This window comes from Colletotrichum abscissum, assembly GCF_030869225.1.
Source record: "Colletotrichum abscissum strain IMI 504890 chromosome Unknown Scaffold_24.1, whole genome shotgun sequence".
In the NCBI taxonomy this organism is placed as follows: Eukaryota; Fungi; Ascomycota; class Sordariomycetes; order Glomerellales; family Glomerellaceae; genus Colletotrichum; species Colletotrichum abscissum.
The window spans coordinates 373,430-383,744 of NW_026850143.1; the positions used below are offsets into that span (position 1 = coordinate 373,430).

The following is a 10,315-nucleotide window of genomic DNA, read 5'->3' on the forward strand; positions in this document are numbered from 1 at the left end:
AGGGATTGGTAGACGGGAGCGAGCTGCCTCCAGCTTTGAGTAAAACAACAGCGCATGTACAGTTCTCTTCATTTGATTTGTCTTGTGTGAATTACGTTGTACAACATTCCCCGTAGAGTGGCTCGTTAGCTACTCGTCGTCGTCGTCATCGTCCATGAGACTTGTAAACTGGAACTGCTTGCTCTTGCCAGCCGAGGAGGCGCCGGCACCAGCGCCAGCAGCCACACTGTCGCGCCGGTACGCCTCCTGCTGCTCGCGGCGAATCTTCTCCATCTTCTCCGCGTACTCCCGGTTCTTCCTCTCAATCTCGGCCTTCTCCTGCTCCTCGCGGACCTTGCGCTCCTCCTCCTCTTTCCGCTTCGCCTCGGCAATCTGCTGCGGATCGTAGCCGCGGGGATCGGTGCCCGAGTCCGCGAGGTTTTGATACATGGCCATGGCGCCGCCGCGGATCATACCCTCGCTCGGCCAGGGCACGAACGTCGCGTTGAAGTGAGGGTTGAGGTGGTTGCGCAGGCCGTCGGGTAGCGAGGTCGCGGTCGTTTGCTGCGTTCCTGGGAGGAGGTCCTGCGATCCGCCGACGGGGCTGCCGTTTGCTCCGCCCGAGGGGCCTGGAGTCTGGCTCTGGCTAGGTGTCGGAGCGGCGCTTACGGGCTGGCTCTGGAGGCCGTTTGCGCCGGGGGTGTTTGGGTTGGTGGTCATGCTTGCGTTCGGGTCTGGGCCGGGAGAGCCTCCACCGGCGGTGAGGCCGCCGTTTGTGAGGGCGGCGGGCGGGATAGTGGTTTTACTGATACGGCGGGCATAGTTGAGGAGCTCGTCATATTTCACGGGGTAGTTGGGTCCTTCGGGGTGGACGGTGATTTGGGTCGTGGTGATGTCCTTCCGTGTTGTTGCTAGACTGGAGAGCGTCTCTCTGATTTGTGTGTCGAGGGAGGTAGTCGTTGCTCGGAGTTGCTGCAGGCGAAGATTGTTGTTTTGATGGATTTGAACTGTGATCGTGGAATTAGCATGGGAGCCTGGCAGCTTGTGTCGGAGGTAAGCTTACCCTCGTCGAGGCCTTTTGTGAGGTCATGGTCTGCTTCGTGGAGGTCCAATGCCTGCTTGGCGTGGGGATGATATTTGGAAACCGACTCAATCAGAACTGCAAGGGCTTTCTCAACGCGCTCAAAGCGCACGTCAATAATCTTGTCCATGGCTGTGGTCAAAAGTTGTCGATCAGCCAAGATCGCTGGTCTAGCTGGTGGTGTGAAGGAGAGGATTTGGGTGCAAGGCTGAGTTGAGCTCCGCTAGACCGTACTGTGGGCCCACCAGAGGCAGCACGCCCATTGGCTCCGGGATTCAATGTTCTCTCCCAGCCTGTAGCCTGAGGCGCATTGGAAATCCGGCCGGCTTTTCCCGCTAAGAAACTCGCGCAACATCACCATTCTTTCACGACCTCACTCTTTTGCATCTGCAATTGAACACCCCACAGTTCGTTCGCACGACCACCACATTCAAGATGCCTTCCCCCGTAAGCCAAACCGCTACCTGAGCTTCCACGCTCTTGCTCCACGCTTCTGAGGCCACTCAGACATGACAAAATATTGACAAAAGTCACAATGCAGGCTCGCGTCGGTACTCTGTACCCTGCCTTCCGCAGCAAGTTCGGCCCCAAGTACGTCTTACGATACCCATACGATTGATCCCTCTCGACTACGGCTGCTCAAGCGCCTCCGAATTCCCGACACCGCGAGACAAACTCCATGCGATGAGCAATGGACCGAAAGAGCAGTGGGCTGACTGATTGGATCTAGGTACAACACAATCCCCAACGTTGGTGGCTGGACCATTGCCTCCGTCGTTAAGCTGTGAGTTGCCCCTTAGACTCTTCGCACGGCATTCAGTATCACGATTCCGACTCTCGGCCCAAGAAACCCTTATTGCCGTTGCCACTGTTCCGCCGACATGAACGTTACAGACGATGACATGAGGCGACGAGGAGTTATCGGATACCGTCATAAGACAGAGTTGAACACAATTGGAAGATTCGGAACGGATTAGCTAACCTATGATACTAGCGGAACCCGCGCTGCAGGTTTCGGCGCTGCCGCCGGTGTTGCCGCCCTCTTCTACACCTCCGGCATCCCGAGAATTCAGAACGACATCCTTGTTGTAAGGCAGACTGCGTCTCCGAAGTGGATTCACCTGAGAACTAACACCCTCTATAGAAGATCCCCATTGTTGGCCCCAAGTTCCTCAAGGAGGTTCCCCCTGCGTCTGACAACGTGAGCTTTCCTCAAGATCGAATACCACCAAGGCAACATGCTAACATTAGACAAACAGCCATTCTAAATGCCTTTCATAACTTGGCTATGCTTTTCTAATGCTGAAAATGTGGTGAGCATGGTTGAATGAGGTGTTGGGATGGAGGGATGTCCACCCTTCGGGGCTTGTATAAAAGATACAATAGACTCTTTGACTTTGATGTGTTTGAATAAGGCAGTGATTCGAGAACTTAGTCAACGCAACTATTCTGTGTTATGTATCTTCTACGCATCATCTCAAAACACAACATTGGTAAAAGTAGTTTTGTCAGGGAGCTGAACTGCCCCTTTCTTCAGCGAGTAGCTTAAGTTAAAGGCCGTGCGCAAACAGTGCGAAGACGCGTAATTGCTGCATCTTCGCCAAATGATGAACTGTTCACTTTCTTCCACCTCACTTGTCTGTGTAAGAGATCATTTGCTACTGCTCCCAACACTCATTGTATCCCCAGGCGAAGCCCCATTCACCTTGTTTTCTGACACTCATTTCAGTTCAATTCCTTCTTGGCCTCTTTCCACACCTTGAGTGATTACATCCAACGGAACCAACACAACCCCACAGCCAGCCACCTCAATCTCGTCTGCCCTCTGGGCAGCTCACATTGAAGATGAAGGCCGTCGAAGCCTTCGTCGACGGACTCAACATCCTGTCCGTCGTCGTTCTCTACTCTCTACTATGGGTCATCACCCCCAAGATGCCCAATCCCAACCCCTCGGGGCCCAAGACAAACAAGATTTACGATGTGCTCATGCGCGTGTCGTACATCATCATCTTCATCCTCGGCTGGATCTGGTGCAGCAATGTCATGGCCCAAGTCGACAAGCCATACCTGGTGAGCTCAGTTTCCATATGTAAGATCGATACCATCCCACCATACTAACAAAAAAAATAGGATGAGATCTTTCATATTCCTCAAGCCCAGAAGTTCTGTCAAGGAAGATGGGACGAGTGGGATGACAAGATTACCACTCCTCCTGGCTTGTAAGCCGCCATTCTCATTGGACCCATCACCACACCCAGCTAACAAATCTCCAGGTACATTCTATCCAAATACTACCTTCAGGTGATGATGAGACCCGACTGCTCCGTCCTCGATCTCCGTGGCGTCAACATCATCGCCATTCTCGGCGTCGGCATCCTCGCGACTCACTGCCGCCACCTCCTCGAGACTCGCCGCCCCGACGCCAAGTCCCCAGCACCCCCAGCAGTGCTCTCCTTTCACGCGATTCACCTTGGCTGGAACATTGCCCTCTTTCCTGTTCTCTTCTTCTTCTCGGGTCTGTACTACACCGACGTCGTCTCGACTCTGTCAGTCCTTATTGCCTACTATCACCACCTCCACCGCGTCCGTGAGGAGCGCAGTTCTTTCTTGAGTGACTGGATCACTATCGTCCTCGGCGTCTTGACTCTTGTCATGAGACAGACCAATGTATTTTGGGTTGTCGTGTATATGGGCGGCTTGGAGGCTGTCGCCGCTGTCAAGGCCCTCCGTCCTGATCCGGTGGCTAAGCCCAGCATGACGACACTCGGCGAGGTTGTGAAGTTCTACGGGTGGAGATACTCTGTTGGGGATGTCCATGATCCGCCTCTCAACACTGCATGGCCAGATGGTGAGTCTACTGAAACACGGCTGGAAGGAATTCTACTGACACTGCCAGACTTATTCTTCTCCGCCCTGAGCATCGGCATCGCTGCTCTAGCCAATCCTCTTCGCGTACTGAAGAAGGTCTATCCGCATATCACCATCATGGCCCTCTTCGCCGGCTTCGTTGCCTGGAACGGCGGCGTGGTGCTCGGTATGTTTCCTCATAAAACTCTAGTGGATACAAGGACTAACATATCGCCAGGCGACAAATCCAACCATGTCGCGACAATCCACCTCGCCCAAATGCTCTACATCTGGCCTCTATTCGCATTCTTCTCTTTCCCGCTCTTCCTACCTTCCGCCATTGGGGTCCTCCGTTTCGTTCACGGTCTCTACCGTACCACCTTCAAGACGAGCACAGTCAAGGGCGCAGACTCCGATAGCAGCACACACGGCCGCAAGCACGCTCTCAGCGGACCTGCTCAAGGTAGCTCTTCAAAGAAACAGAAACTCCAAACTCAAGACTCTACCGAGCAACTCGATTCAGCAACCACCCCCTCAACCTCCATCATCCTCACCACCCTCCAGAAAGTCATCGGTTCCAAACTCTACCACCTCCTCCTAACGCCCGCCCTCCTCCTTCTGACCCTGCTCGTCGTCAGATTCAACACCATCATTCACCCCTTCACCCTCGCAGATAACAGACACTATATGTTCTACATCTTCCGCTACACCATCCGCCGCCCGGGCCTGTTCCGCTACTGCCTCATCATCCCCTACGCCCTCGCCCGCTGGTTATGCTGGGACGCACTCGCCGGCTGCGGCCAAGGCGGTTTCCTCTCAGACCACACCGCAGATTGCTCGGGGCGGTACACCGCGCTCCGTCCCGGACCATGGCAGAATAACCCCTTTAGCACCGCAAGCCCCTACCGCGAAGAAAAGCCCTCTGCAACAGAGCCTCTGGACGAATCCGAGGCCGTCCCTGCCGCAGAAGGAAAAGAACCCAAGGACCGCCACAACCCCTACGCCATCATCACCCTCGCAGACCAGACATCCTACACCACAGAGCCTACCGCCTCATCGACCGCAATCCTCCTCCTCCTCGCGACGACCCTCTCGCTAATGACGGCACCCCTCGTCGAGCCGCGCTACTTCATCCTCCCCTGGGTCTTCTGGCGCATTCTCGTCCCGGCGTGGAGACTCCACGACCACGCTGCCACACATCCGGTCCTCTCAAAGGCCGAGAAGTTGCCCATCCTGGGCTCGTTGGTCAGGTTCGGAAAGAAGTTTGATGTGCGACTTGTGCTAGAGACTCTCTGGTTCGTGCTTGTCAACTTGATCACCATGTACATATTCCTTGCCAAGCCATACCTATGGAGGGCAGAGGATGGCAGAGTATTGGAAAATGGTCGGATGCAGCGGTTCATGTGGTAGATGGATCACTGCCCTGCGTAAAAGAATCGCCTCCTCGAGGCTAGTCAATACAGTTTTGTGGACAACAACCGAGGTAGAAGAAATGTAGAAAGTGACTTGTCCATTTGTTTTGCTCAACTTGATGCTTTTCTCTTGCACTCTCACGTGTGCTCTAAGCCTTTTTCAGGTTGCTATTTGTTTCAGAAAAGAAAATTCATAATCCTTCCAAAACGCCAGTGGCCTCAGGATTCTGAGGATTTGTTCGATATGTTCCCATCGATGTATCGTTAAAGGGGGCTCATTGATGATGCCGATTTCCCAAGTTCCGCCTATATACCCATTTCATGTTTAAAAGCCTTCGTCATGTCTGATCATTCTTAGGATCACCAGTTTCGCCGTCATCCGTCGTCATCATCGTCGCCGTCGCCGCCGTCCTTCACTTCTATAAACTCAGTCGATCCAGACTCAGGCCGTCGTTACTGCGCACCCTCCTGGCAACGCCCAGCTTGAAGAACTTTTCCTCGCCGCCAGCAGTCCGCCCTCCGATGTACCATTTATCGGCACCTAATACATCGCGGAATCCTTCACTGCTGCTGTCGCTTCCGCGCCGTCGGTTGGCGCTACCGGGAATGGGGATGCCACCCCGCGGGGAGTGAAGTGGGTATTGGTTCACGACTCCCGATGTCGAACGGGTCGTCGAGTTGGCGTTGACGTTGTTTCCGCCGCTACTTGTTGATGTATTCGAGGAAATGGCTCGTGGCGCTGAAGCAGCGGACTGTGTGGCGTACGATGACGATGATGTTTGCGTGGTATGCTTATTCGGTTGCTGCGATGATAGCGCCGTCGCCGAAGGAGACTGTTGTCTAAAGGAGTTGAAGAAGGTGGAGAGGAAGAAAGGTCGTTGGGAAGGCATCGTGGATGCGTCGGACCGCGATGTCATCGGTCGCCTTTGCCGTACTGTGGTTGTATTCGTAGTATGCAGATCGAAGCCGCACCCGGTCGTGCGTGTGTCGTTGCAGAAGAGTGAGGAGATTGCCGTGTTTTGACGTAAGAGGTAACGGGGAGGTTCCGCCGACGAAAGGGTAAAAAAGCAAGCGCTTCGGTTGGGGACCCCTATTCTCCGGTATGATATCCCTCTACATAGGTTGCTGGGGTTTATGCTGTCATCCGTGCCCGAGCCGGGTCGATCCTGGGGCAAGACGTCCAAGCTTGCGCTGCAACACGGTTTCGTACGGGGAAGAGAAATGAGGAGCCGCAGCGAGGCGAGAGGGGCACTCAAAATCGGGATTCCGTTGATTGTGGGCTCGTCAGTGTGTATGTAGAAACGTCGCTCAGGGGAACGAGGGGTGACGGTAACAGAAGGGTCGTTATCGTGGGTGATATATGGTGTTTGGCGGGGTGAAGAGGCAGTCTCGATCCTGCGCGCGGTATTTCGATCGTGGAAGCGCCTTGGGGTGGACTCGGATGAGTGATCGGCGTAGAGGTGCAGGCTTGCAGCACAGGCGCGATACGGGCGGGATGGATGGGATGGGGAAGTTGGCTGACTGAGTCTTCGCTGCGGGATGGTGCTGTATGTCGGGAAGAAAGCGGCGTGCGTCGGAGTGCTTCGCGTGTGCCCTGGTCTCTGGCTCTGGCTGTCGAGTCAAGTCGCAGTGGGGGAGGGTGGTCGAGTACCGGTAGGCATCGGATGCAGGTTTGTGTGAGATAAATCCTGACGTCGACTCACTTGTGGCCCGCCAAACTGGATGTGGGTGGGAGGGGTGGGAGAGCCAGGGGGCGAGTGGAAGGGTCGGCTGGAAAAGGAATGGTGATGGCAGATGAGAGGCACATGAGTGAAGGAGGGGAACACTCACGCACTCGAGTCTTACAGTCTGTAGTCTCTACATAGTAAGGTCGAGCCGCAGGACTGCCCTTTCCCCCGTTCGGCCAATCCCGGAATCCGGAAGTTGGACCTTGCGACCGACTGGCGTGCACGGGCTTGGGTCCACTTGTGAGTAATTACCGGCGCGCCATAGGTCCATTTAGAGACTTGGTTACAGAGTCTCGAGACTTTTCCCCTCGGGTCCTGTCCCGGCGTGAGGGGAAGAGAGTTACGTATCCACATGTACCGACCAACGCCGACCTTGTGGGGTCTCGGCTTCTTGGAAAAGTCGGGGCAGGAATGAAGACCTCCTCGAGGGCCGGCGTTTCCTTCGTCCACTCACATCCGCCGCTTATCTTATCTTATCCGAGGTCAATCATCTTCACCTCTTTCCATCCGTCAGTCATTTCTCTCAGTCCTCAGGTCTGTCTGCATCCCCAATCTTCTTCTATCCGAAATATGCCGTGACATATCCGTACGGAGTACCTATTTAGTTGACTGGACAAACTTCGCGTCTTGGTCGTCTTGGGTAACATCACCCCGGATCTAGGTACCTATGGGAAGCTTGCTTCTCGAAAGCATCCGGCGCTATCTGTCACTCGAAAGCCTGAATCCTTTCCCTCCAAAAACGTTAGTTTTTCTTGTCGAAAGGCTATCCCCACACAAATCACAAACCATGAACTTAGATGCTTCGGTGCCTGCTCCTTGCTGTTTGTACATGATCTGATAATTCAAAGCCCGTTTGATTCAGACCTTGTCCTATTCGCTGGGGCCTGGGTAAGGCTCATCAGCGTCACGCAGATCTGGAACCGAAACGCCAGGAGAGACGCAGACTACGCAGCGGCACAGCTGCGCAGGATTTCCACGTGCAGCCACATTTCTGCACTTCGCGCCTGGTCTCCTTGGTTGGCACACATTGGTACTCGGTTAATCGGGTGTCCCTTAGGAACCCGTTCGCTCGCCCCGAGATAGCTCAGCTTGTCAACACGAATGACAGATCGCTTGCGGCGCGCTATGTTTGCTCCGGGAATCCTTGACGCTGCTACCTAGTCTTGGACGGTGCGCTGCCTCTCACCTTGAGGTCCTTATAACGTATCCGTAGTCGGCACACCTGCAAAGCCTTTCTCCTACCGCAGCGCCTGGTGTAACCTCGTTCGCCAAGCGTCACGAGGCGTACTACCCCCGCTATCCTTGGCCCCTTGGGTCAAGTTTTGGTACGGAATATCAGGTACTGTAGCATCAAGGCGACGTCAGAGTGAAGATGCACTCTCTTGTTCGCAGTAACAGAAGCAAAACTGTAACCTTACAACCAAAAGAGGCCCGTCGCCTTGGGAGGAGGGTTTCATTGGTCTTCTCATCTGAAGTCGCCGACCTGTTGTAACACCCACCTACTCTGACTTGTCGGTCTCGACTTTACCCCTCGATTCAGCTTCAGCTTGCAGCCGTTCGTCGCCTATTTTCCATGTTCAGACCCATTCCATCTCAGACGGCGGTTGGTCCCGATGTCAGCAAACAGAATCCTTATTGTGAGCACGATCGTACGACCGTCCCCCGCCTTGCACTTCCTCTGCCATACTTCCCGTAATACCAAGCCCGATGGGTTTCCGTTCAACCCCTCTCTTGACCGAGTCAGCGCCGGCCTGCCGGGACTTCCCCTCTTAGAGCGTCTCATCCGGTGTCTCTCCAGGTTTCTTCCGATCCCATCTTATCTAGCGATAACCATCTTCAACTGCTTTGGAAACTTGCGGGGTTTTGTGGGGTTGTTCAGGCGGGATGCAAGCCACACACTAAGCCACCTCCCGGCACTTTAAAATACGTGACAACACCTCAAAGATCTACGGCTGGTGGCATGGCAAATAAGATACCGGAAGAAGACTTAGTCTAGAGAAACGATTCATTCGCACAGCTTGAGTCTACTCTCCATAAATCAAGTCAACACTAGAAAGAGCGCCTGAAGAATGGTGTAGATGTCAGAGGTTTCAACTCTCGGGGGGTCTGACCCCAGCCAATGACTACATTCCAACCTCGCAAGACGATAACCCATCAAGGAATTGAGGAACAATGACAATACATCCATTCTCAGCTATTCTCTGAATTTATTCGCTCTGTTTTCAATTTCTTTTCTCTCTTGTTCGAAATTCTCTAGAAATGAAAGATGTAATAGAACCGAATGGGAGAAAGAAATATGGAATTAATTGTTCCCAATCAACTAACTTTTGCCGTTTTGTGATACCTACCTTAATTTGATACACAACAAAAGGAATAGTTTCAGACATAGTGAACATCTCAGAGCTCCTGAATATGACTTCTCGCCCAGGGTCGGCAAAATCCTAGGTACATGTTACCTCGCTTGAAGGCAAAGTCGATTTATCAAGACACTAGGTAATATGAAATTGGGACGGGATTTGTTAGACAACTCCACTAAATCCAGAGACGCAAAGAAGAAGCGTTGACATGTTGAGTCCTTGGCATATCAGGAGCAGCAAGATACCTTCAAAAGAGGAATTATGGCATGTAGTTCTCATAATCGTACTGGTGGATGTCAAACCGACTGAGCCTACTTCAGTACTCATATGGTCACATTGTCCTTCATGCATAGCACGTAGAACGGTCAGGACACTGTTTCACTTTTAATACCCCCAATGATGTTGGTTTTCGACCCACATTCACCCACACATGTTCACTTGTGTTCAAGGAAGAAGGAGCAGATACTGGCAGGTAGTTCGATGAGCATTGAGAGTCGTAGTCTACCCAAGTAAGGACTATCTATCCTTCGTATTGCCACTCTCTGTAAAACCTCCCCTTTTTCTCGCCAATCGTTGGCTTCTCCCTTAGCCATCAAAGCTGTGCCAAATTCGTCCTCAAGGCACAGCCCGGCACTACCTGTCGTGTAACTCGGTATATGCAACTTAGCAGTTGCCGAGAAGCTTGAGCTGCCAGCCAGCGGGGTGGGTCTGAGTGCTGATGAAGCCAAGGCCGCAGCTGGAGGTGGCGGTGATGAAGTAGTTGCCGCCGTTGTAGCGGACGGAGCCCTGGCCACCCTTGGGGATGCAGGCGGTGCCGATCTGGAAGTTGTTGGCGTCGAGGACCTGGACGCTGCAGTTGGCAAAGACGGCGGCGGCCTGGGCGGCGACGGCGATGATGGCGGAGGTCTTCAT

The 10,315-nt window shown here is 53.6% G+C and overlaps 5 protein-coding genes across 5 annotated transcripts; 2 read left to right on the plus strand and 3 right to left on the minus strand.

Moving 5' to 3' along the window:
* Window positions 1-129: 129 nt before the first annotated feature.
* On the minus strand, window positions 130-1,190 carry CABS01_09798 (uncharacterized protein; the record flags this gene model as incomplete). Its single annotated transcript, XM_060543154.1, has 2 exons — window positions 130-986; window positions 1,043-1,190. 2 exons carry the CDS (start codon window positions 1,188-1,190, stop codon window positions 130-132), a joined length of 1,005 nt encoding a protein of 334 aa, XP_060399852.1.
* A 405-nt stretch (window positions 1,191-1,595) lies between these two features.
* Window positions 1,596-2,328, plus strand: CABS01_09799 (uncharacterized protein; the record flags this gene model as incomplete). The annotated part of the gene is made up of 5 exons (XM_060543155.1): window positions 1,596-1,651; window positions 1,791-1,844; window positions 2,055-2,148; window positions 2,205-2,261; window positions 2,320-2,328. 5 exons carry the CDS (start codon window positions 1,596-1,598, stop codon window positions 2,326-2,328), a joined length of 270 nt encoding a protein of 89 aa, XP_060399853.1.
* Window positions 2,329-2,905: 577 nt separating this feature from the next.
* Window positions 2,906-5,361, plus strand: CABS01_09800 (DIE2/ALG10 family protein; the record flags this gene model as incomplete). The annotated part of the gene is made up of 6 exons (XM_060543156.1): window positions 2,906-3,130; window positions 3,191-3,279; window positions 3,334-3,908; window positions 3,957-4,094; window positions 4,146-5,291; window positions 5,342-5,361. 6 exons carry the CDS (start codon window positions 2,906-2,908, stop codon window positions 5,359-5,361), a joined length of 2,193 nt encoding a protein of 730 aa, XP_060399854.1.
* Window positions 5,362-5,738: 377 nt separating this feature from the next.
* CABS01_09801 (uncharacterized protein) lies at window positions 5,739-7,126 on the minus strand (the record flags this gene model as incomplete). The annotated part of the gene is made up of 3 exons (XM_060543157.1): window positions 5,739-6,253; window positions 6,437-6,930; window positions 7,023-7,126. The coding sequence occupies 3 exons, from the start codon at window positions 7,124-7,126 to the stop codon at window positions 5,739-5,741; spliced, it is 1,113 nt and encodes a 370-aa protein (XP_060399855.1).
* A 2,940-nt stretch (window positions 7,127-10,066) lies between these two features.
* CABS01_09802 (uncharacterized protein) lies at window positions 10,067-10,315 on the minus strand (the record flags this gene model as incomplete). The annotated part of the gene is made up of 1 exon (XM_060543158.1): window positions 10,067-10,315. The coding sequence occupies one exon, from the start codon at window positions 10,313-10,315 to the stop codon at window positions 10,067-10,069; it is 249 nt and encodes an 82-aa protein (XP_060399856.1).